Here is a 27632-nt window from a genome sequence, read left to right as displayed (position 1 = left end):
CACAAAAACAGACATATAGACCCATGGAACAGAATAGAAAGCCCAGATATGGACCCTCAACTCTGGTCAAATAATCTTTGACAAAGCAGGAAAAAATATGCAATGGAAAAAAGACAGTCTCTTCAATAAATGGTGCTGGGAAAATTGGACAGCCACATGCAGAAGAATGAAACTTGACCATTCTCTAACACCATACACAAAGATAAACTCAAAATGGATGAAAGACCTCAATGTGAAACAGGAATCCATCAAAATCCTAGAGGAGAACATAGGCAGTAACCTCTTGGACATCGGCCACAGCAACTTCTTTCAAGATACATCTCCAAAAGCTAGTGAAACAAAAGCAAAAATGAACTTTTGGGACTTCATCAAGATAAAAAGCTTCTGCACAGCAAAGGAAACAGTCAACAAAACAAAAGGCAACCCACAGAATGGGAGAAGATATTTGCAAATGACACTACAGATAAAGGGCTGGTATCCAAGATCTATAAAGAACTTCTCAAACTCAACACCCAAAAAACAAATAATCAAGTCAAAAAATGGGCAGAAGACCTGAACAGACACTTCTCCAAAGAAGACATACAAATGGCTAACAGACACATGAAAAAATGTTCATCATCATTAGCCATCAGGGAAATTCAAATCAAAACCACACTGAGATACCACCTTACACCAGTTAGAATGGCAAAAATTGACAAGGCAAGAAACAACAAATGTTGGAGAGGTTGTGGTGAAAGGGGAACCCTCTTACACTGTTGGTGGGAATGCAAGTTGGTACAGCCACTTTGGAAAACAGTGTGGAGGTGTCTCAAAAAGTTAAAAATAGAGCTACCCTATGACCCAGCAATTGCACTCCTGGGTATTTACCCCAAAGACACAGATGTAGTTAAAAGAAGGGCCATATGCACCCCAATGTTCATAGCAGCAATGTCTGCAATAGCCAAACTGTGGAAAGAGCTGAGATGCCCTTCAACAGATGAATGGATAAAGAAGATGTGGTCCATATATACAATGGAATATTACTCAGCCATCAGAAAGGATGAATACCCAACTTTTACATCAACCTGGTGGGACTGGAGGAGATTATGTTAAGTGAAATAAGTCAAGCAGAGAAAGTCAATTATCATATGGTTTCACTTATTTGTGGAACATAAAGAATAGCATGGAGGACATTAGGAGAAGGAAGGGAAAAATGAAGGGGGGGAAATCGGAGGGAGAGATGAACCATGAGAGACTATGGACTCTGAGAAACAAACTGAGGGTTTTAGAGGGGAGGGGGGTGGGGGGATGGGTTAGCCCGGTGATGGGTATTAAGGAGGGCACGTATTGCATGGAGCACTGGGTGTTAAACGAAAACAATGAATCGTGGATCACTACATCAAAAGCTAATGATGTATTGTATGGTGATTAATATAATAAAATTTAAAAAATAAAAAAAAATAATAAATAAATAAATAAATAAAAAACTAGATGGACACATCCCTAGAAACATACACCCTACAAAGACTGAATCAAGAAAAAAAAAAAAAAAAAGAAAACAGAAAACCTGAACAGACCAAAAATGAGTAAGGAGAATGAAGCAGAAATAAAAACCCTCCCAACAAAGAAAAGCCCAACTCCAGTTGGTTTCATACATGAATTGTACCACATCTTTAAAGAATTAACCCCAATCCTTCTCAAACTTCCACAAAAATTTAAAGAGGAGGGAACACTCCCAAATTCATTTTACAAGTCCAGCATTATCCTGATACCAAAGCTAAATAAGGACACTACAAGAAAAGAAAATTACAGGCCAATATCTTTGATGAATATGGATGCAAAAATTCTCAACAAAATACCAGCAAACATTGAGGTGCATGTGCCTCTTTTCGTTAGTATTTATGTATCCTTTGGGCAAATACCTAGGAGTGCAATTGCTGGATCATAGGGTAGTTCTATTTTTAACTTTTTGGGGCGCCTCCATTCTGTTATCCAGAGTGGCTGCACCAGTTTGCATTCCCACCAACAGTGCAAGAGGGTTCCCCTTTATCCATATCCTCACCAACACCTATTGTTTCTTGGGTTGTTGATTTTAGCCATTCTGACAGGTGTGAGGTGATATCTCATTATAATTTTGATTTTTATTTCCCTGATGATAATTGATATTGAGCACCTTTTCATGTGTCTGTTGGCCATCTGTATTCTTCTTTGAGAAAATGTCTATTTGCATCTATTTTTTTTATTGGATTATTCGTTTTGGGGGGTGTTGAATTTGATAAATTCTTTATATAGTTTGGATACTAAGCCTTTATCAGATATGTCATTTACAAATACGTTCTCCCATTCTATAGGTTGCCTTTTAGTTTTGTTGATTGTTTCCTTTGCTGTGCAGAAGCTTTTTATTTTGATGAAGTCCCAGTAGTTTGTTTTTGCTTTTGTTTCCCTTGCCTCAGGAGACTTATCTAGAAAGAGGTTGCCGTGCCATTGTCAAAGGGGTTAAAAAAGAATGAAATGCCATATATATATACATATATATATATATATGTATATATATATATATATCTCAAGATTTTATATATATATATATATATATATATATATATATATATATATGTGGAATATATATATTCCACATCTTCTTTATCCATTCACCATTTTATGGACACTTGGGCTGTTTCCATAGTTTGGCTATTCTTATATAGAATATATATATATGGAGAGGCAAAAGTTCCAAAATAGCCAACATGATATTGAAAAAGAAGAAGTTGTAAGACTGACAGTACCTGACTTCAATACTTAATATAAAGGAAATTCAATCAAGGCAGTGTGGCTTTGGGGAAAAACATAGGCAGATTAATGGAACAGAATAAAGAGTACAGAAATACAAAGCCAAGTGACCTTTGAAAAAGGAGTAAAAGCTATTCAATGAAGCAAAGATAGTCTCTTCAACAAATGATACTAGAACAACTGGATATCCACATGCAAAAAAAATGAACCTACACACATATCCAACACCCTTCACAAAAATTAACTCGAAATGTATTACTGGCCTAAATGTAAAACTATAAAACTATAAAGCTCCTACCAAAAAAATAGGACAAAATATGGGATGGAGCCCTGTGGCAGGCTCCCTGCTCAGTGGAGAGTCTGCTCCTCCCCCCACTCTTGCTCTTCTCTCTCTCTCAAATAAAGAAGTAAAATCTTTTAAAAAAAAAAAAAAAAAGGAAAGAAAGAAAGAAAGAGGGGTGCCTGGGTGGCTCATTTGGTTGAGCGTCTGCCCTTGGCTCAGGTCATGATCTCAGGGTCCTGGGATCAGGCCCCACATCGTTCTCCCTGCTCGGCAGGGAGCCTCTTCTCCCTCTGCCTCTGCTGCTCCCCCTGCCTGTGCTCTGTCTCTCTGTCAAATAAATAAATAAAATCTTTAAAAAGAAAGAAGAAAGAAAAAGAAAGAAAGGAGGGAAGGAAGGAAGGAAGAAAGAAAGAAAGAGAAAGAAACTGCCATAATGTCTTTTGAAATGGCTGTTCATGGAATTAAAATTAAAACTTTTTTTAAAAATGAAAAATAATATTAATAAAAAATAAAATGGCTGTACAATTTTGCATTCCCATCACTAATGAATGAGAGTTCCCATTGATCCACATACTTGCCAGTATTTCTTGTTATCAGTGTTTTGGATTTTAGCTATTCTAATGGGTGTGTAGTGATGTCTCATTGTTATTTTAATTGTTTAATTTAATTCCCTAATGACAAATGATTTTGAGCATCTTTCATAGGCTTGTCATCTGTACATATTTTTTTGGTGAGGTATCTGTTTCAATCTTTTGCCCATTTGGAGCACCTGGGTTGCTCAGTCACTTAACTGTCTGCCTTCAGCCCAGGTCATGATCCCAGGGTCCTGGAATCGAGCCCCGCATCAGGCTCCTTGCTCAGCAGGGAGTCTGCTTCTCCTTCTTTCTCTGCCTCTCCCCCTGGCTTGTACTCTCTCTCCCCCTCTCTCTCTCTCAAATAAATAAAATCTAAAATAAGTAAATAAATCTTTTGCCCATTTTTAGTTGGGTTATTTGCCTTCTAATTATTGAGGTTTTTCTTTTTATTTTTTAATGTATACCAACCTTGTATTCCCAGAATAAATCTCATTTAGTTCTAATGTATATACTGCTAGATTTAATATGCTAGTATTTGATAAATATATTTTCTTTTTTTAAAAAAGATTTTATTTATTTATTTTAGAGAGCATGCAGAGGGAGAGGGAGAAGCAGACTCCCCACTGAGTAGGGGCCCCGAGAAGGGGCTCGATCCCAGGACCCCGGGATCATGACCTGAGCCAAAGGCAGACACTTAAATGACTGAGCCACCCAGGTGCCCTTTAACAAATATATTTTCATCTATGCTCATAAGATATATCATTCTGTAATTTTCCCTTGTAATTTATAGTGTCTAATTTTAGAATCAAAGTTATGCGGGTCTTATAAAATGAATTGTGAAGTGTACTCTCTGTTCCTGAGATACATAGTAGGAATGAGTACATATGTTCATTAAAAAATATGTACAAGGTTGTTTATTAAAAAGCACTATTCATTCATATTAGTGTTTTTAACTCCTCTTAACTTTATTATTTCCTTCCTTCTATTTTATTTGGATTTATTCTATTATTCCCTTTCTAACTTCTTAATTAAATAATTAACTTACTTAGTTTTAATCTTTCCTCTTTTATAATATAAAGCATAAAGTTTCCTCTTAGATAGTTTTAGCTGCATTCCAAAAGTTTTTATGTGTAGTATTTTCATCATTATTCACTTTCCTGCATGTGTGTCTAATTTTCTTACTTGAGTACATTTTACACACAATGTTACGTTAATATTAGTTGTACAACATAGTGATTCAGCATCGCTGTACCTTATGCTATGCTTACTACAAGCATAGCTACCATTGTCATCATACAGTGCTATTACAATATCATTGACCATAGTCCCTATGCTGTACATTTTATCCCTGTGACTTATTCATTCCATAACTGGAAGCCTGTATCTACCACTCCCCTTTACCCATTTTGCCCACCCCACCACCCCATTCCCTTCTGGCAGCCATCAGTTTGTTTTCCGTATTTATAGGTCTGAGTCTGCTTTTTGTTTGCTTATTCATTTGTTTTGTTTTTTAGATTCCACATTTAAGTGAAATCATATGGTATTTGTCTTTCTTTGTCTGCCTTATTTCACTTATCATAATACCCTCTAGGTTTAGCCATGTTGTTGCAAATGGCAAGATCTCATCATTTTTATGGCTGTGTAATATTCCATTGTGTGTATAGACATAGATATATAGATATATGTCTATCTCATCTTCTTTATCCATTAATCTACCAGTGGACACTTAAGTTCCTTCCATGTCTTGGCTACTGTAAATATATATTTAGACACACATACACACATACACACACACACACCATAAATAGAATGGAACAAATAGAATGGCAAAAGTGAAAATCCATGGTAAATACCTATAACAAAAACCATAAAGAACAGGAAAATAAATGCTTACCAGAGAGAGGAAGTGAGTCGCTAGTGCATATAGCTGACTTCTTGAATGCTGGGTTTCAGTTACATATTTGTTAACTTTATTGTAATTCACTGAGCTGTACATTTATGTTCCATACATATTACATAGTTTATGTTTGATGTATTTCCCAATTTGAAAAGTTTTACATTTTACCTCATGGAGGATATTTAGGGACTTATGACAAGATAAAATCAGTATTATTGATATGTACTTTTTAAAAAATATTTTAATTCCAATTAATTCCATTTGCAATTATCTTCAATTGTGTGATAATACATATAAGTGCATCCTATCAATTAGGAATGGCTACAGTATTACTACTGTATTTTCAGAAGCTGTAATATCCCATTTCCCTAGTGAATGCCTTCACATTTGTGTTTTATTATTACGATTTTTTTCTTTCCTTTAGGATGAAGACTGCCTAGTCATAAGAATAGTGTAGAGATCCTACCCTAAACACACACACACACACACACACACACACACCCATACACACACACCTGGAGAAAGAAACCACACCCAAATTTTATGAGCAGTTTCAGGACAATGGAACATTAGGATTCATATAAGTCAGGTTTCGCAAGGTAAGTGTATGAGCTTGCTGTGATTATCTGACCCTCTGTAATTTTTACAAACTGTAGGTATTAAGACCATACTTCACGTGGAAGTAAATCTATTGAAATATTTAACAAAGTGACAATATACTAAAAGAGAATGGGCTTTGGGATTATGTTGTCTTTTGTATTAACATATATTGTCTCTTCTATTAGTATGGACAATTGGAATGGTATTTATTTGGGAATTTTGTAAAACTCTTATCACATACGGGGCCCTTTCTGTTACTTTCCTTTCTTAGGTAACATCATACACCGGGAGCATCGAGGGATTATTAGCTACTACATTCCCAAAAAGGAAATCTGCTGGGGAAAGGTGATTTCAGAAATCAGATTCTTCTAGCATTATGTGTAATAGAGGACTGATAGAAGGAGGCATTGAGATTCAAGCATATGGAATGGAAACCTGACATTGGCAGAGAAGAACCTTTGTTATTTTCCAAAGGCCCCTATAGTTTGAGACTTATGACCCTAAATTCTATTATTCCATACTATCAAGAGAATGAGGATGGGAAACTCCCTCCTCTCTATTTTCAACCACCTTTTCCTTCTACTTTCTAGCTTCCCCCTTCTGTGTCTTTTTGTCCCTAAGCATACGCCTGGCAGGAGTTGGGGAATGACTGGGTGGGGAAAAGGTCACTGGGGAAATTACAATGGTAATACCATCTTTTTTTTTTCTGTTAAAGGTGTTTAGTATTTTGGAGGAAGCTAAAGTGCTATTCAATCTAGAAGACTATTCTGTCAGTCAGATAACACTGGAGCAAGTCTTCCTGACCATTGCTAATATTGATAAAACAGAAAATATTCAAGAAATAAAAGTGCTATGAGATTCAGTTCCAAGCAGTGACCATTATGTCTTGTCTAGATTGCTTCCTACAATTAGATACACAGAGGGACTTCTCCCTCTGCCTCTGTATTTTTCTGTGTGTGTGCACATGTGTATATACAAATTGAACCCCCAAAGAAGAAAATTTGTAATCTTTGGAGATTAAGATAAGTGACCTGTTGTGAAGAACTGAACTATAAAGGATCTGAGATTTTACCCTACTTGAAAGTTATCAAGTTGGCCCTACCACAGTTTCACGAGTACTGGCAGAAGACACTGGAATCCTGGGTCAAAGTCACAGGAATTTGTTACAGCAATAGCAGTAGTCAGAGATTATATTTGTGCCAGTCCTTTAATCCTAATTCTCACAAAGCAACACAAAGAGAGCCAGGTAATTCCTGCACATTCAGGGGACTGTGTTACAGGAGAGAAACCCTGGGTTTATGGAACCCAAATCTTTTATAATGGGCCATAAATAAACCTGCCCTACCTTTGCTCTGGAAGGAAACATTCTCATTATACTAAAAATGAAGTAAATGTTTCCTTTGGTCCAGAGGGAGATATGATCGCTCTTCGAGGCTGTTTGCTCTACAATCAGCCTTGCAAAAATAGTCCAAAACAAAAAGGCAGTTAGTGCTTCTGTTTGCAAGTCATGCAAAAATGCAAGAGACCTATGATTAATAACTATTTTTTAAATGGTAATGTTAATCAAAACTCATCCCATCTGATGCTACAAAAAAAAAAAAAAAAAAAAAGGCCTAGATGAGTTTTAACTATTTTCAAGGAATCTGTATTTTATAAATTTTTCCTGAAAATATAAAAACTACAAAATTTGTCAAACTCATTTTATGAGATCATATAATCTTGATACTAACAATCATATAAACAATCATATAAACTTGATACCAACACTAGATAAGCATAATTCAAGAAAACTATTTTCATTCTATGAACATAGATTTGGGCAGATAGCTTTCTAAATATTCTATACAACATAATCCTGGTATTTCATTTTATTACATGCCTGGGTTCTACTTTTTCTGGTATACTGTATCTTCCTATTTCTTGGTTGTTGTCCTCTTTTTGCTAGAGTGAAACCACAAGTAACTTTCTAGGCAAGAGTGGGGAGTAAAGTTTCTGAGTGCTTGGCTCAAAGTGTTTCTTTTTACTTCACACTGAAGGGACTGTCTGCCTACAGAATTCCACTCTACATAGTATATTATTCCACTGTCTCCTAATATCCAGGGTTGCTGATTAGCATTCCTTTGTAGGTAAACAGTTTCCACTCCAAACATGAACACACCCAGCTCTCTCCTCCCCTCAAGATTTTTTCCTTTTACGCGTGGGGTTCATACATTTCATGAGAAGTCTTGGTGTAAGACTTGTATTCATCCTGTTACCCAACCCAATTATTTGTTTAATAACTGCTCCCCTCTATCTTCCCCTGTTCTCTCCTGTATTTACTATTATTCAAATGTGAGATCTCCTACATTAGTAAGTTGTTTTCTCCCATATTTTTTTCTTTCTTCTATATTCTTAGATAGTGCCTCCATATTGTCTTCCAGCCCTTAATTGTTTCTTTTAAGCAATGGTATTTTTCATTTCAAAGTGTTCTTGCCCCACTAAGGCCTCCTTTTTAAAAAAGCATCCTCTGGCTTTAAGCATTGCAGGCTTTTCTAATGTCTGAGGATTCTACACTTGGAGTCATCTGGGTACTGTACCCTACCTGACTGGCACAACTATTCTAGATACTTTTAAATTACATATATGTATGTATTTATATATATACAAATATGTATTTTTATATATATAATTAATATATATATTCCCCCCCCCCCATAATTTTAAGATCTCCAAATCACATGCCAACTCCAAGCCCTGGGCCTCTCCAGGACTCCACTGAGAAAATCTGCACCCAGATCTAGTGTATCCCCTCTTACTTGCATGGTGACAGTTGATTTCTCTTGTTTTCTTTTCTTTCTTTTTTTTTTTAATTTTATTTATTCATTTGACAGAGGGAGACACATTGAGAGAGGGAACACAAGCAGGGGGAGTGGGAGAGGGAGAAGCAGGCTTCCCACTCAGCAGGGAGCCCCATGTGGGGCTGATCCCAGGACCCTGGGACCATGACCTGAGCCTAAAGCAGACGCCTAACGACTGAGCCACCCAGGCGCCCCTGATTTCTCGTTTTCATTTGTCAACACACTTCTGTTGTGTTTACAACTTCAAATCTTTTATATTATTAATCCACTCATGACCCTTGCCTTTTTTCTCTTTTGTTAGAGGTTTATTTCCATTCCATTCATTTTAGGGAAGAGAAACACCATGTCCTCCGGCATCCAAAAACTAAAAATTTAAACTAAAGAAGAACACACACACACACAAACGAATTCAATCTCCGAAGCATACGTAGGTAATACATTAATCAAGGACGGGTAGTGTTAACCGGTGTAAATGGATAAAGAGGGCATGGCGCAGGAGGGCCTCACAAGAAGAGGGCCTGTTGCAGGATATAGAGAACAGGTAAGTAGAAAGGCGGACAAAAACGGTGGGAGCCCAAGGGTGTAGGGTGTATGGGCAGGGATAGGACTTGCTAAGGGAAAGCGGAAGGAGGTGGGGGTATGGAGGATAAAAGCTAAGTCCGGAGGCACGGGCAGGGGCTGAGGGGGACGGGGCGCACTGCGTGAAGCTGAAGGGGACAGGACGCCACCACCGCGGTCTGAAGAGGCGGGCCGCAAGCGCCGGGGGTTCAGGGGGTGGAATGCACACTCTGGGGCTGACGGAGCAGGGCGCACGCGCAGAGGGGCTAGGGAATGGGCTACCGGCGCTGGGGCTGGGGAGCGGGGCGCACGCGCAGGGGGGCGAGGGATTGGGCTACCGGCGCTGGGGCTGGGGAGCGGGGCGCACGCGCAGGGGGGCGAGGGATTGGGATACCCGCGCTGGGGCTGGGGAGCGGGGCGCACGCGCAGGGGCGTCACGGGGTACGTCCGAAGCATGGCCAGTTGGGGAAACCGAGCGGTGCGCTCAGTTTTGAGAGTGGCCGGAGCCGCCGAGGGAGCGTGGTGTCTGGGGCGCTGCGGGCAGAGAGCGTAGCGTGCCGCTCCGGCGTGGGGGTGGTGACGGCTGTGGGACCAAGGGAGGAGCGAGCGCCTCGCCCAGTTCTCGGGGTGAGGCCGCAGTGGTGGTCGCCGCCGCGGAGTTTTGGAGCTGTTGGGTGAGTGCCCGCAGGCTCCTTGCCCGTAGCTCCTTCCCACCTGTCCCTCCCGTCCTTTTCTCCTCGGGGCAGAACCCTACCTTGCTGAAGGCCCGAAGGCCAAAGTGGTGTGCAAAAGTGTGCCCTAGCTTTGTAAAAGTTCTGGAAAATTTAGGTTGATTCCTGAAATGCCGAGGAAAATTTAAAATGACTTTTTTCCCTTTACCCGGTACAGGACTAAGTCACTCCGTGTCATCTAATTTGATTTCTACTTGAAATTGTCCTGTGTATGTATTTTCAGTGTTAAAATATAGTGTGTGCGTGCAGTAACTACAAAATAAGTAAATTTATTTCTAAAAACTTGTATTTAAAACGGAATTTTAAAATGCTTTAAGACTTTAAGGAATCTGGCAGCCTTTAGTTTTTTCTAGTTTTTTTAGATGGTTTTTGAAAACCAACAGTTTTGACAAATGACATAATTTTGTGTTTGGGGACATAAAGTTTTAATAGTGTCTGAACAGAACATCTTCTTAAGTGTGAACTAGAGAATAAAACATCTATCTAAGAGACCTAATTGTCTTTGTACCTCTAGGACCTAGCATTGTGTCTGGCACATTGTAGACATTTAACAAATGTTTGCAGAATGGGGGAATGCTATTTTTAAATGGACAGACATGTTATATGAAGCCATTTAAACCCATTATGCCCACTATATGATCTTCACACATCTTTAGAACCTTTAGTAGACAGGCTTGCCTAGACAGTTATCTTTGAATACACCTGACCGAATCCCACCGGAAGAGCTTCTCTTTCATGAGATCTGCAGTGGGATTTCAGAATCTGTATTTTAACCAGCCAGGTGATTTTTATGCACAGCCAAATAAAGGATCCATCTCAAAGAAATGGATCTCAAGGATGTACCACCAGAATTGTACAACCAAGCTTCAAGAACTAGGCTAACTGTGAGGATTTTGTGCACTAAATCATGGCCATTCTTTCTCTCTGCATGTTAGCTTAATTTCCTCTACTATATTAGTCTGTACTCCCAGAGTGGGATGTTGCTGCTTCTGGCTTACAGACTCACCTCATTACATTTTACCATCAGAGAAAACTTTACCCCACTCAAATTAGAAAATGACTAGAAGGATTCCGATTGATCTTACTGAGATTATGTATGCCAATCATTTTGACGCACAAAAAAAGATCTCAACTTCCATTTAGATCTCATGTCTAAAGTGAGAGAAGGGCGCCTGGGTGGCTCAGTTGGTTAAGCAACTGCCTTTGGCTCAGGTCATGATCCTGAAGTCCTGGGATCGAGTCCCACATCGGGCTCCCTGCTCAACTGGGGGTCTGCTTCTCCCTCTGACCCTCTTCCCTCTCGTGCTCTCTGTCTCTCATTCTCTCTCTCTCAAATAAATAAATAAAATCTTTTTAAAAAATTAAAAAAAAATAAAGTGAGAGAAGATCAGTTCTCCAAGGGCCACCACATAAATAAATGTGGCATGGAGTGCCTTTTTTCTAATTTGCATGTGTCATATAAACCAGCAGAACCATAATTCCCTAATAATACTCATTAATATTGAGCACTTAAAATGTAAGCACTGTACTAAGCACTATATGAGTATAAACTCAGCTCATAACGAGTTAAATAGGTATTGTTGTATACCCATTTTACAGATGACAAAACAGAGGCAAAGATAGGTTATGTAACTTACCCACAATTACTCAGATTAAAAAAGTGGTGTACTGGGATTTAAACTCAATTTATCTGGCTTCAGAGCTAGTCTCTTCAATTCTTGTAGGGATTAATAACATACTGCTTCTCAAAAGAAAGGAATTGCTATTCCAATAAGGCTGTAGTTCTCAACCAGGTCCAGTTCTGTCCTGCGAAGATATTTGGCAATACCTAGAGACATTTTTGGTTGTCATAGCTGGGAATGTGGGTGCCACTGGCATCTAAAGGATAGATGCCAGGGATGCTGCTGAACATTCTGCAATATACATATAGCCCACTATAGCGAAGAATTATCTGGCCCAAATTCCAGTAGTGTCCAGATTGAGAAAACCAGTCATAAGGGAAAAAGGGCTTTGAGCTGACCAGCTACCTTTTTTTTTTTTTTTCTTAACATTCCAGATGTTGATCTTCATTATCCTGGTGTGTATTTGAATTTCCTGTGGAGTGTTCTAAAGTTACACAAGCTTTCACTGAAATTTTTACCCCTTTTTTCCCATCTCACTACTGAAGCAATTCTCAGGAGGGTCAGATGATGTGCAAGGTGGGGAGGATGTGGTATATTAAAATATACACATTTTCATCTGTAGGAGAATTTTAAATTAAAACAAAAGTAATTGATTCTTCCAACCTCCCTTCTACTTATAACCAGTGTTCTGATGACACAGTTTGTCCATTAGTTTTCTGGCTTCCTTCTGCCTTCCTCCCAAGTTAGTTAAATAAGCATAGGTAACTTACAGCCACTCTTTTGTACAAACCAGCTTGATCCTCTACCTACTTACTCCTTCCTTTAGAGACCCCCAGCAACTATGAAGACAGAATAAAACTGTGTAAAAACTGGCACTCTTAAGAAGATGCCTGGATACTTCCCAAATTATGGTTCTCCAGCAACATAATTGGGTAGCTTTTTATTAGTTTCTAAGGTTATCTTTTGGTGTTTTTACTTTACTAGAGATTCATTAAATTAAGTCACCTTTTTTTAGAAACACAAATTTGGAAAGGTTAAGTCATTCATAAGTTAGTTCAGTCAGATCACTGTTATCCCAGCCCTTATGTGAAATTTAACTCCCTTGCCAGGAGAGAAGTTTGCTGGGGTTTTTTATCTGTTTTTGTAGATAGGTCATGGTGAAACATTAAAAAGTGGAGAGAGGTTAAAATATGCCTGGGTGAAGAGCCAAGAAGGGGAATGAAAGAATAGGATTTTACACAGCCTGCATGCAGTACTCAGAGTCTTTCACTAAAAAATTAAGAGAAAGGTACAATATGATGGTGTGTGGTTTCAAAAAACAAAACAAAACAAAACAAAAACACCCCACATATTTGAAAAACTTTCCCAGGGAAAAATGATGATTGTCAAGAATAAAATATATTTTGGAAGACTATATCTAGCACAGGCTTTTATGTAACCATTGTATAATTGCACATATAATATTTTCAGGATATCGTTATATATGAAGGTGAAATAGTAGTAATGGAGAAGGTAGCATAAATGTAAGAAATCATTTTTAAAGAACAAGTGGCAAAACCTGGTGGCAGTCATGGGACGCCTGAGTGGCTCAGTCGGTTAAGCGTCTGCCTTCAGCTCAGGTCATGATCCCAGGGTCCTGGGATCAAGTCCCCCATCGGGCTCCCTGCTCAGCGGGAAGCCTGCTTCTCCCTCTCCCATTCCCCCTGCTTGTGTTCCCTCTCTCGCTGTGTCTCTCTCTGACAAATAAATAAATAAAATCTTAAAAAAAAAAACTAGTGGCAGTCTGTGGGGAATAAATTATTAAAGAACAGCCACATGGATCTGAACTTGAACCATTAACAGAGCTAAGGAAGTTAAGGAAAGTGAATTTGGAAAGATTTATCAGCAAAATCTTGTGCCTTTACAGCTTTTTCATGGCCCATGGTTTTGTTAGTGAGCCTCTAAATGTCAGTCCAACTATGTTGTTAAATGTCGAAACAAGAGCTACAGAGACCAGGGCTACCCTGGGGAATCCAGGCTACAGTGGTCACTGCAGCTATACAAGGTTCTACCCTTCCACCATCACCAGAACCAGTTTGAATGGTGGCTATAATCAAATCTTTACCTTAGCCAATCCAACAAAGTTTTATTGAGTCAACACCCTCTTTGGGTACTTTTCTTGATGTTAGAGATACTGAGATTTAAAAAAAAAGACAGATCCTCCCTGCCTAAAGTTTACAGTCTACTTCCCATAACTGAGAAAAAGCACAAAGAGATACAAAAGATACCAACATTGCATAGCCCATAGCAGAAAAAATGATGTGGGAGTGTGTGTCAGAAAGGGGTTAATTCACTCATTTTTTTCAAAATATTGAGCACATACTCTCTGCCAGGTACTACTAAACACTGAACACGGAGTAAAGAACTCCACAGAAGAAGTGTCCCTTTCCTGGTTTACATTTTAGTAACAGAGGTAATAAACAAACAAGATACTTACAGATTGATAAATGCCATAAAAGAAATAAGGTGATAAGAGGGAGTAACTAAGGTTAGGCCAGTCTTGGACTCTAAAGCAGATCCAAGTTTGAGGGGGTCCTACCATAGGCCTTGCAAATGTACCATCCCTCAAAATATTTGTAGCTGCTGTTGTAGAGGTAAATAGTCCCTAGTAACTAGTTTATAGGATTAACTAGGATTATAACTCAAGCCCATAGAATCACTGGAAATTTTCTAATTTCTCTTTAGTGCATACCCAGTTAATTTCCTGCAACATTTGTGAAGATGGCCGTTTCTTATGATGCTGCTTTTCAAAAGAATAGATCAGATTTTGTTGTACAGGTTTTATAAGAAAGATACCCAGAGGTATGAATATAAAAAGAGGGTTTGGTGGTGCTGGTGGTGGTGGTGGTGGTGGTGGTGGTTGTTTTCAGGCAGGAGAATTATTCAATAAACCGTGTGCCAGATATTTTTCTACTCTTGGAAATGGGGAATGAGAAACAATGACACAATGACCTTTTTTAACTATTTTTCTTTTTTTACATATATTCTATTATATATGAATATATATAAATGATATATATTATCTATATTCTATGTATAAATATATATATCATCTATATTCTATATATATATTTATATATGCATGAAGTAATATGTGTATAAAAGAGTGATATAAAAATAGGAGTATGGGATTTCTGATATTTGATCCCAGGTAACATTTCGTTGAATATTCTATATTTCTCCTCTTTAGTCTTTACCAGTGGTGAATTGCCTCTTAAATAGAAGAATGGTAGTGGTGTTTAGGCATATTACACTTCTTCGGAAGAATTTTGCTTTAAAAGTGAGTATATTCATCTGAAAAAATAAGGAGGGGAGCTAATACCCAATGAGTAAATATGTTATGGTAACTGATACTCTCTATTTCGGGATCATAGATTCAGAATTAGCATTTGGATCATCAAAAATCAATTACACACTAGAGTTAGGGAGCTGTTAGTATGTTCCTTAAGAAGGCGGATGATTGGCATATATATTTGGAAGTCCAGAAACCTACATTGGTTAAAGGTCAGAAGAGGAAGTAAGAATATCACTAATAAGAGGAAGCCGAGGCGAACATTTGATCACATGTGACAGGCATATGGGTTTCAGGAGGACACAAATACTGAATGAGAATGCAAACCAAAGAGAAGTCTACTGACAGGATCCAGCTTCCACAGAAATTGGAATAGCTGGGCAAAATGGGCTAGAGAACAGACACAACATACCAACACCAGAAAGTTTGATAATTAACAACCTTCTGCCACAATAAAGTTGTTTCCAAATAGTTCCTTTTTGGTCAACAGAAAGCATCTTAGGGGGAAGAGCTGATTGGAGCAAAAGTGAACTACTGGGACCTTATCAAGATAAAAAGTTTCTGCACAGCAAAGGAAACAAAACCAAAGCAACAAGCAACAAAACCAAAAGCCAGCCTACAGAATGGGAGATGATACTTGCAAATGGCATATCTGATAAAGGGTTAGTATCCAAAATCTATAGAAAACTTATCAAACTCAACACCCAAAAAAACATCCAGTTAAGAAATGGGCAGAAGACATGAAAAGACACTTTTCCAAAGAAGACATCCAGATGGCTAATAGACACATGAAAAAGTGCTCAAGATCACTTATTGTCAGGGAAAACCGCAATGAGATACCACCTCACACCTGTCAGAATGGCTAAAATTAACAGCATAGGAAACAACAGATGTTGGTGAGGATGTGGGGAAAGGGGAACCCCCTTGCACTGTTGGTGGGAGTGTGAACTGGTGCAGCCACTTTGGAAAACAGTATGGAGATTCCTCAAAAAGCTAAAAATAGAACTACCTCATGATCCAGCAATTGCACTACTAGGTATTTACACAAAGGATACAAAAATACAGATTTGAAAGGGTACATGCACCCTGAAGTTTATAGCAGCATTATCAACAATAGCCAAACTATGGAGAGAGTCCTAATGTCCATCAACTGATGAATGGATAAAGAAAATGTGGCATATCATATATATACAGTGGACTCTCAGCCATCAAAAAGAATGAAGTCTTCCCATTTACAACAACATGGATGGAACTAGAGTGTATTATGCTAAGCAAAATAAGTCAGTCAGAGAAAGACAAATACCATATGATTTCCCTCATATGTGGAATTTAAAAAACAAAACAGATGAAGATATAGTAAAGGTGGGGGAGAGAGAGGGAGCAAACCATGAGACTTCTAACAATAGAGAACAAACAGGGTTGATGGAGGGAGGTGGGAGGGGGACGGGCTAAATTGGTGATGGGCACTTGTGATGAGCACTGCATTTTATATGTAAGTGATGAATCACTAAATTCTACTCCTGAAACCAATATTACACTATATGTTTACTAACTAGAATTTAAGTAAAAATTTAAAGAAAAAAAAAACAAAACAAAAAGAATGAAGAAAAACGAACAGAGCTTCAGAGACCTGTAAGATACCATTCAGCACACCAACACAAATGTAATGGGAGTTCCAGGAAAAGAGAGAAAGAAAAGGACAGAACAAATATTCAAAGAAATAATGGGTTAAAACTTTACAAATTTGATGAAAAACCATCTATATATTCAAGAAGCTCAGTATAGGTTAAGTATGGAGAGCTTCAGGTAGGACTGCCTCGCCAGCGCAGCCTCTCCCTCAAGCATTCTTATTTGAAGGAAAGCTTGTTCCAAGCAAGGAGAATGTTTCTCAGCAAAAGAGGCCCTTGTCCATTCAAACCAGATTCCCATCTATGAGAACTACCCCCACCTGACCAGTCCCTCTATAACCGTCACCCATTTGTATTTTCCCATAGCTCTGAGATCCTCTGCAAGCCCACCGGGTTGGTCTTAGGGTCAATGAATATTCAACTCACAGGATTATCATAAGCCATGCTTGGTACCAGTCTACTCAGTAGGACAGGAAATGGCAGCAGGGCAGCACCAGGTGCTGCTCTTGTGCGAGTCCCTGCAGCAACTCAGATGCAAGAGGACAAAACCCACATCGCATAGGTGTGGGAACCTCCCTGGCTTAGAAGCTCCATAGGAGCAATTCCAAAGGCAGAGCTTCCAGAGTCCCCACAAGAGGCCCAATTATAAGTGATGAGGATCACTGCCCTCAAGAAAGCCCAAAGTCTAGTTTCTTTGTCAGGTGTTTATAGTTCTCCTTGTCTGGGTGTAATTTGTCCATCAGGGATCATTTTTACCATAAGCAGTATTGCCTAGTAACACAGGTTATGTTTTTATCTGGTTGCCAGGAGAACATAAAAAGAGTCAACCAAAGGTCAAATTCTCACGCAGAATGGATAAAAAATGTAACACACTAAGATGCTTCCAGGACTCATTTACTTGTTTGTCAACAATAGAGACACACGAGATTGCTTGTCTACATTTTAAATATATATACACATACGTGTGTGTATGTGTTGGGGACAAGGTTAGGGGACATTTCACTGTATTTATATGCGTCTCCGAATCTTGGGTGTAGGTAGGAATTACCATAATTTATAACCTTCTCTCTTCCTTGCTTCCTTTCCTCCTTAAACCCTTCCCTATGTAGTGATGGCACCAAGCATAAGCTAAGTACAGTTATTGCCCTGTTAGGAGGGCCTGACATCACCTTCCTCTATAAGCCATCTTCTGGCATGGATCCTGTGGCCCAACACTTCCTCTGGGACACTGTCTCATGGACCCGTGAGTCTGGCAAGATCATTGTCATAATCACCCATAGGTGTGGCTTGTATCTTGATTGAGGGATGGGGAAAAGGGGAGTTACACTTGGTGCCATGGGCATGTGGTTGTGTCCAAGAACATAAGTCAGTAATGACCTTGCCAGGGCCTGTTAATGTCCCTGGAAGAACTACAGTCTGTGATTCCTGCCAGAAGAAATACCCTACAGTTCTTAGATGAACTCTTTGGAACACTCTATCCAAAAAATGAAAAAGTAGAAAGAGATTGGAGCTCTTACTGCAGGTTTAAGCATCTGCCTCTTGGTTTCTGTTTTTATTTTGACTGTAAGAGAATGTAGTCAATAGAGATCCCCCAAATCTTACATGGGTCCTAAATACCAGTCTTACCAAGAACTTCCCTGATTCTTTGAGGGTTCTAGCCTTCACCATGCCATGGTGAGCCTCTCCAGCTCTACCTCCCTCTGGTTCCTTATTTTCCCAGGATGGAAGAATGTGAGGCTCTGTGTTCAAGACTGGCCATTATAGTAAGTGGGAAGTTCAAGTGCCTTGGCAATCCAGGCAAGGATCCAAAGAATAAGTGTGGAAGTGCATACATTCTACAGGCCAAAATCAAGACGGTTAAGCAGGCAAAAGAGGTGCAAAAGCTGAAGATATTCATTGAAACAACCTTTCCAGGTACTAAAGGTTAAGCATGACCCTCTCAATTAAGCTTCTCTTGAGCCCTAGTGTTCCCAAACTTTTCACCCCATTGATGTAGACATTAAGAGTTAGTAAGTAAGGCCCTCAGCCCCTCTTTGTCATTATGCAATTACAGTGCTTTCTTCTCCCTGTGATTCTAACTACATTCTACAAGATAATTCTTCCCAGCTATGAAATAATTACTCTTGTACCAATTATCAGTTCCAATATTTACGATTTCTCCCGGCTACCTTAGTCAAGGTAGGATCAAGAAACACCAACTAGGCCACAATGGTGAAGCTGAGCCACGAGGCCAAGCAGAAGCTGCAGCAGCTCCTTGAGGGTGGCCAGTTTGCCATCTGCGGGGGCTTTCTTCCTCTCGTGATTTACCTGGGATTCAAGGGTGGTGTTGCAGATCCTGGAATGCCTGAACCAACTGTTTTGAGCTAACGTTGGGAATAAAGGTTATCTGGATTTGGAAGCAATCAATGGACAGGAACAACATGGAAGGTGGGTGCTCTGGCTGGGATAGAGATGGGACATTGCGCAGATGTTCACCAGTTGAATGGCACAGGGCTCTTCTCAGATGAATCTGTGGCAGAATGGGATCTCAACTGACTTATTTATCATAGACTATATCAAAATACATGTTTTTAACAATGTTAAAAAAAAAGAAATGCTAACTAGCACTAACAGCTCTCTTCTCATTTTTCAGGTAGAATTTGTGTGAGGGACATAACTATACATACAACCAACAGATAAATGTCTGCACAGTGCAGATGCCCCCTCTATGTAAATGGTAGGCCATTGTTAGAGATAACCAGCCTATATATACCCATGCCTGTGTCTTCTCTCTGCGGTTAATCATATCCCCATGGTTTGCACAGTGCCTAGCACACAGTAGGTATTCAGTGAACTTCTGCTGAAAGCCAAGAGTGTGACATAATCAGATTTGCATTTAGAAAGACCAATTCAACTTCAGAATTTAGACTAGTGATATGTTTTTGTTATCTATTCCCATACTTGTCCTACCATAGTTTTTTTTCTTTTCTTACTCTATGTAATTGCTGGTCTAATTGGCTGTCTTTCTCACTCGTAAATTCCATTATGGCAAGGGCCATATCCTGGAGTAGAAACAAAATTGGAGCCTGACCCAGTATGGAAGTATGTTAGGGCTTGGCCAATCAAATTAGGTCAAAAGGGGGATGAAAAAAATGAAGTTCAGATGTCTGCCTCCTATCTGGCTTTCCTGGGATGAAATTCAGAGACTTCAAAAATTAAAAAAAAAAAAATACTCCTCCCTCCAAAAATTTTTCATTTTAATTGTGATGGAATTGTCAGGATCCTAGTGCCCTAACTCCTTCTTGCCGAGAGGATTATTTTCCTCCACAAGTAATATAAAAGGGCGGATCTTTAGCCTAGCCTAGGTTGTGACAAAAAGAGTGAGTCCAGCTGGGCATTTGTGAGCTGGCCAAAAGAAAACGCTTCACTCTGCAACTTTTCTTTTTTCTTCCCATTTTGTGCAAACGTTTCTTACTGAAGCCTCCTACCTGTCCGTTCATGCTTTCTGCCTCGATGCTGGGCTCAAGCCTTGTTTCCCTCTTCTGCCTACAGTACCAGACAAAAACCAGTTTGCCCAGTGAGCACTTTTTAAGCTAAATTACATCATTAGCATAGTTCTGCAAATTAGATGGCCATGCACTTAAGTAGTATCCATGCCTACCTGAGATAGAGTAGTATAGAGCATACTATTTTTTCCCGTTTTTTTTCTATAACAATACAATGAGTTAAAATTACAGTATTTAATGTTTTAATGTTGTCTTCCTCCTTAAATTGTTTAGCTATAGAACTATGTAGACATGGCTTAGGTATAGGCCAATATGCTTAGCCATGTGACCTACATCAAAGTGGTATAGAAATTTAGGAGATAGAGAAAGAAAGGGGAGCTAAAGCAGTCATGGAGGGCTTCACCAAGGTAGTGGGACTTCAGGTAGGTATTTAGAACGAGTGCCTTTTCCAGGTGACCAGTTTAATTTTCATTTACAGACATTATTTTAAGATATTATTATTTGCTAGGCACTGTGCTAGGTGCTAAGGCTATAAAGATAAATAAAATGGAGTCCCTGACTTGATGGGAGTTTACAGCCTAATGGGTAAGGCAGACCCATAAACAGGAAAAAAAATTAAAATATTAATTTATAATACTTCATATTTACTCCATTTCAATAGAACAATTATATTTCTTTCTGTTCTTTAAATTCTAATCTTAATGCCCACTTTGGAATCATTCTCAACTCTCTTTCACTGTTCGTAGCCACTCCCGCTCTATATCAGAGTAAAACCATTTCTCTTTGACTAGCTTTAAAATCTTCCGGCAAATGAGAATCCCATCTGTGCCTTCACACTTTCACACTTAGGGTCAAAAACTTTCAAAATAGCTTCCTTCTGCCTTCAGTCACTTCTTTCTGCTGCTTGAACATTCTCTATCCTCATCCTTAACCCCTGTCTTCCAAAAGGAAAGCCTCTTTTGCCATTTTGTTCCTTGTTTTATTCTGCTTTCTGAGGGTATTATATAAAATCCAAATTTGAATCAAATAGTAAAGATCGACCACTCTCTCTGGCTGCTTCTCTATTTAAAGGGACCAAGTGTTTTTGATTAAATATTTTAAAAATACAACTAATCAAGGGGCACCTGGGTGACTCAGTTGGTTAAGCCTCCAACTCTTGATTTTGGCTCAGGTCTTGATCTTAGGGTTGCGGGATCAAGCCCTGCATCGGGCTCTGTGCTCAGCGCTCAGCGGGGAGTCTGCTTGAGATTCTCTCCCTCTCCCTCTACCCCTCCCCCCTGCACGCGCGCACGCGTCGCCTGTGTGTGCACGCATGCGCGCGCGCTCTCAATAAATAAATATTTTAAAAATACAACTAATCAAAAAATAACATTTAGATCAACATAAAGTGGTTTCTCACCTCATCCTTATGAATCAAAAATGTGAGCTCTGTCCATATTTTCAGTGTGAGGTGAATTCCTGAATTTTTTTTTCAAAGATTGCTCCTTCTAGAATGCAAGGATCCCAGTGATTTTTTAAAAACTTAGTTTGACATGTATGTGATAAAAACATTGTGCTAGAAATAGGATTGCATTATCCTATTTTTATTATGGTTAAAAAAATGCATAACATAAATTTTACCATCTTAACCATTTCTAAGTGTAGAGTTCAGTAGTGTTAAGTGTATTCACATGGTTGTGCAACCAATCTGCAGAAATTTTTCACCTTGCCAAACTGAAACTCTGTACCCATTAAAGCAATAATTCCCCATTTCCCTCTCCCCACAGCTGCGGGCAGCTACCATTCTACTTTCTATTAATTTGACTACTCTAGACACCTCACATAAGTGGAATGATATGGTATTTGTTTTTTTATGACTGACTTATTTCATTTGGCATATCAAGTTTCATCCGTGTTGTAGCAGGTCTCAGAATTCCCTTCCTTTTTAAGGCTGAATAATATTTCGTTGTACATATACAACACATTCATCCCTCAGCGGACACTCGAGTTGCATCTGCCTCTTGGCTATTGTGACTAATGCCACTGTGAACATGGGTGTGTAAATATCTCCTCAAGACCCTGTTTTAATTCTTTTGAATATATACTCAGAAGTGGGATTGCTCTTCAACTTTTTGAGGACCCTCCATACTGTTTTCCATAGTGTGCCTGCACCATTTTACATTCCCACCAACACTGTACAAAGGTGAAACCCTATGATTTAAGGGAAGAATTCTTACCAGAATATTACCTACTTCTTTTACTGTAAAACAGAGGAAGAGTTCTTCTCCTTTAAGTATAATAAGGAAAGGTCAAAAAATTAATTGCAGAGAAAAAAATACAGTCAAGAATAAAGTGAGAGAAGCACTTTTTTGCCTTGAAACTTTTCCCTGGTGCAAATACAGGGACACAAAACTGACTTGTACCTCTTTCTAACAGTTTTCCTGTTCCTACCTCTGTGCATTTTTATAGAACAGGGACAGTAGGATGTAGTCAGCAATGTCACGTGTGACTAGAAAAATAAATCTGCAAGCAACATGTATATATATTTTTTTAATTAGGAGCTTTGACTTGGTTCCTCATTTGAATTGACTCTAGCCTTTGCTTTGGTTTAAAAAATACATGTGCCCAGAAATGGCCCTTGTTTCGCCTTATCCCTCACACAAAGCGCCTCTTTCCCTTTTTCAGCCCCCTAAAGCATGAGCTCCAAGGGACGGTCCATTACCACATACCTAGCAAGGACTTTACCTGAGGAAAGGTAAGTGTGGTACCAGGCGCTCCTAAAGCCACAGGAGGTGTTTTGACCTTAGAGTTGGTGGATGATATGAAGCATTCAAATTCAGGCATCTGAGATATTTCAGACAAACCTGGCTCCATCAGAGACCATTTCTATTTTTCCCTTTCTTGGGTACTGTGTAAAGCCGATACAGTTTCTTTCCAGCTCTTACCATAGTAGTTTTATAGAACATGGCTTAAGCCTAAATTATTTTGGCTTCTTAGGAGTTACTTGTAATTTGAGGGCGTAGATAGATGAGTTCTGTTTCAGCAGGTGTGAGGTTTATAAATTCACAGTATCCTGGGAAGCTGACATTAACAGGGGTAGATGGGCAAAACATTTCCTCTCTAACTGGGATTTATTAGCTTCATAGGAAGTCTCCAGGTCCATGCAAGGTGGGAGTAAACAGCCTTTTCCCCCTTCTCTCTACCAACCCAGTATTTTTCCTCACCTGTCCCTCTGAGGGCCTTTAATAACAGTGATTTCTTCTGCTGCCTTGAAAGTATTTGGTATCGTGAAGTCAGTCAAAGATGAATATGGATTAGAAAATTATTTCATGGGGCACCTGGGTGGCTCAGTCACTTAAGCGTCTGCTTTTGGCTCTGGTCATGATCCTGGAGTCCTGGAATCGAGCCCCGTGTCAGGCTCCCTGCTCAGCGGGAAGTCTGCTTCTCCCTCTCCCGCTGCCCCTCCCCGCTTGTGTTTTCTCGCACGCGCTCACTCTCTCTCTAATAAATAAATAAATAAAATCTAAAGCGGGAGGAGGAAGTGCCTGGGTGGCTCAGTTGTTAGGCGTCTGCCTTCGGCTCAGGTCATGATCTCAGGGTCCTGGGATCAAGCCCCGCATCGGGCTCTCTGCTCAGCGGGAAGTCTGCCTCTCCCTCTCCCATTCCCCCTGCTTGTGTTGTCTCTCTCTCTGTCAAATAAATAAAATCTTTAAAAAAAAAAAAAAAAGAGGGGCACCTGGGTGGCTCAGGTTGTGATCCTGGGTTCCTGGGATCGAGCCCTGCATCGGGCTCCCTGCTCAGCAGGGCGTATGCTTCTCCCTTTCCTATCTCTCCCTCTGCCCCCCCTTCTCTCTCTCAAATAAATAAATAAAATCTTTTTTAAAAAATTATTTCATTAGATCACACTGGAGCAAGTTTTCCTGGCCTTGCCCAAACAGAAATAAACAAACAAAAACCCAAATTATAAAGATAATTGAACAGTGGTTCCAACCACCATCTGACACCTCCCCACCAATCTTCTGCGTATAAAAATGACTAAGTTTTCTGTCCTTTGTGCTTTGTGTTTGTGCAACAAAAATGTAAAGGCATATACTCCTGCTATATCCTAATTACTACATAGGGAGAGAGGCTAGGCCGGTGTTCCCAGACTTTATGACTATGCACTAGATTCACCTGGGAGGCATTTCTTTAAAATGAAGATTCCTGGGGTGCCTGGGTGGCTCAGTCATTAAGCGTCTGCCTTCAGCTCAGGTCATGATCCTGGTGTCCTGGGATCGAGCCCCGCATTGCAGGAAGCCTGCTGCTCCCTCTCCCACTCCCCCTGCTTGTGTTCCCTCTCTCACTGTGTCTCTCTCTGTCAAATAAATAAAATCTTTTAAAAAAATAAAAATAAAATAAAATGAAGATTCCTGGATTCCAAACCGGGTAGATTCTGATTCAGTCAGAGTGGTGGCAAACCCAGGAATCTGCATTTCAACAAGTATTCCACATGATTCTGATGCCTGTTTGGCTTTGGGGCAAAAAATGGGCTAGGCCTTCCAGGGGATTCTCAAATTAAGGCTTGCAATTTAAACACCTAAGAAGTCATTTTTATTCCTGGTAATTTTTCCTGACATTAGTATAAAATTAGTATAAAATACTACCAGGTGACAGCATATCACCGTTCAATGTCACCATTCAAATAAGACTTTTACTAAAGCTATAATGAAAACATAAACATATTTGTCTTTCCTTTCTTTCCCAAACTTACCAGTGTCAAGACCTCTTTGCCAAAGTAGCTTTGGCTACTTGAGTCACAAAATAATTTATTTTTTTTTAAGAGTCACAAAATAATTTTAAAAAAGCTAGTTCAACCTAACTTGCTTGCACAATTTCAGATTTTTGTTGATATCATGAGGTCTAAGCTGGACATCCTAAGAACTAGAGCATTGGCATCTAGACGGGCTCCAGAGTATTCTTTCCCAGGAAAGTGTTAATCCTGAGTCTCTTCCCTTCCTGTCTTTGCAATCATATGACACAGCTGATGTCACTTGGGTTCTCCCCTTCATATCTGATATCAACTAATAAGGTGCATAGCAAACTTACTTAGATCCCACATACAACTAAGAGAAAAGTGAAAGGCAGTTTTAAGACAAAAGGGATGTGTGTTTCTGTTTAATAAAATGCACAAATCCATGGGACGCCTGGCTGGCTCAGTTGGTTAAACGTCTGTCTTGGGCTCAAGTCATGATCCCAGTGTCCTGGGATGCAGTCCTGCATCATGCTCCCTGCTCAGCGGGGAGCCTGCTTCTCCCTCTGCCTGCCGCACCCCCTGCTTGTGCGTGCACTCTCTCTCTGACAAATAATTAATCTTTAAAAAATAAAATAAAATGTACAGATCCAAGAGACAGTGGGAGAATAAACATTAACTAGAGCAGCTTTGACTTCAGATCTTGACCGCTTAAGTCAGGTATCAAAAATAGCCATGCCCCTGGCCCCTGCACAATTTAGGGCACTAATTTAAAAATTAGTGATTTAAAATGTAAAGTCTTTATTTAAAAAATTTTTAAATAACCATGCCACCCCCAATTATGGTTATAGCCACCTTAAACATTTATTAAAAGTCATAGTTCTCTCCACTAAGGAGCTTAAAATCAAAGAAAGGTAAAATGTTGATTCTGGTTGAAACTGGGCATTAGGTAAATGGGAATTCATTATACTATCCCTTTAACTTCTGTTTGTCTGAAAACGCCAATAATGTTTTTTCTTTCATCTAGTTAAGGGAGCTAAAACATGATTAAAAAATTAATTATCAATAGAAGACAGTAAAGTTCCAAGAAGGGAGAAAAAACTCCAGGCTATAGTGGTATTTGCCGGGAAGGGATTCTGAGAAGAACAGGGAAGGAAATGCCAACCATCAGAATAATGGATTAAGAGGAGCCATGATTAATGCCTCCAGCCCTAACATGGCAAGGTGATGTTCCCAAGTTCAAACCACTTTCCTGGGGCGCCTGGGTGGCTGTCATTAAGTGTCCGCCTTCGGCTCAGGTCATGATCCCAGGCTTCTTGCTCAGTGGGGAGTCTGCTTCTCCCTCTCACTCTGCCAGCCACTCACCCTGCTTGTGCTCTCTCTCCTTAATAAATGAATACAATCTTTAAAACACACACACACACACACACACTTTCCTGGAGTCTCCTTCCTTATGACTTTCCTCCCCACCCACCTCCACACATACGCACCCACCCAACTGCAGCTCAAAGCAGGAAGTTGGGCTCCATTGAGTCAGATTTGACTCTACAGTAAGAAACCCGACAAAACTTTCCAGCAATGTACTCCTCTAGTCTTCTATGTCTATTCTCTTCTTGTCTGTTCATTTTCTCTCCCAGGGCTTGAAATGTCTCCTATGCAGAAACAGTTTCCAGGACCTCATTTTCTTCCACAGTAGAATTCTAGCATTGTGGCAGAAATATGACATGAGCTGGTAAGGCAAACTGGAGAAATTTCAAGGTTTTCTGTCACCTACACTTTGTTTTTATGCTAGTCTGGGTCATGGGTATTCTAAAAGAGGAAGAGATTTTAAAAATACACTTACTAAGCAACAGTAATGAGTAAGGAGATATAAGCAATCTGGAGCCTCATCTAGAGAATGCTCTTCTTCCCTCCCTTTTTTCTCCTTTATTTTGTATCCTCTTGGTCACCCACTTTCTTCTTCTGTGTCTTCTATTCTCAACTCTTTTACTACTTCCCTCCATTATGGGGACTTACTACTCCAAGCATTAATTATTCAAAAGGTATAGGGAGTGTCGACACAAAATGAGAATTGGAGCTCATGGATCCAGCCTCTTCTATCACCTTAATTATGTAATTAGCTACTAGACTGGTTGGGAGCTGAAGAAAAGCATAAGGTGGAAAATGTACAACACCTACCACCACCACACGTTACTAATGGCATCCCATCTCAACTACACGCACACCTTCCTCCTCATGTAAGCAGCAGTCACTGAAGTAGGTAGGACACTGGTTAAGACCTGAAAGTGTTAGATCTGTCCACAAGATGGCAGTACGACTTTGGAGTGTACAGCTTAATAGGAAATTTTGCAGTGGTGTAAAATACAAATAAACTTAGAATTTTATTTATGTAGCTGATGTCATGAATTATATTTCAGTTCCTACCACATTTGAACAGAATTTTTTGTTTGGGTCACAGTTATGTTTTGAGGTGGGGGTGAAGAATTAGGGAACATTCTAAATAGGAGTTATACCATCAACCCTGAACTGTTGGAAGTTCCAATGACTGGAACTCTCAGGGATGCAACTAATTTGGGGGTAATGCTTAAAAAGTACTGGAAACAGAGATTTA

At 39.5% G+C, this 27632-nt stretch overlaps 1 protein-coding gene and 1 pseudogene across 1 annotated transcript in view; both read left to right on the top strand.

Moving 5' to 3' along the window:
* LOC118549013 (phospholipid-transporting ATPase ABCA3-like) overlaps window positions 1–6977 on the top strand; it is a 191444-nt gene extending 184467 nt beyond the window's left edge. The window contains exons 29-30 of the mRNA XM_036113189.2: window positions 6393–6466; window positions 6837–6977. Of these exons, the coding sequence (XP_035969082.2) occupies window positions 6393–6466; window positions 6837–6977 (215 nt within the window). The remainder of the gene's footprint in view (window positions 1–6392; window positions 6467–6836) is intronic.
* A 12059-nt stretch (window positions 6978–19036) lies between these two features.
* Window positions 19037–19406, top strand: LOC118549010 (mitochondrial import receptor subunit TOM7 homolog pseudogene; annotated as a pseudogene).
* Window positions 19407–27632: the final 8226 nt, after the last annotated feature.

The sequence above is a fragment of the Halichoerus grypus genome, chromosome 6 (assembly GCF_964656455.1).
Source record: "Halichoerus grypus chromosome 6, mHalGry1.hap1.1, whole genome shotgun sequence".
In the NCBI taxonomy this organism is placed as follows: Eukaryota; Metazoa; Chordata; class Mammalia; order Carnivora; family Phocidae; genus Halichoerus; species Halichoerus grypus.
Note: the sequence above shows the minus strand (reverse complement) of the source record. Positions and strands in the feature narration are given on the sequence as shown.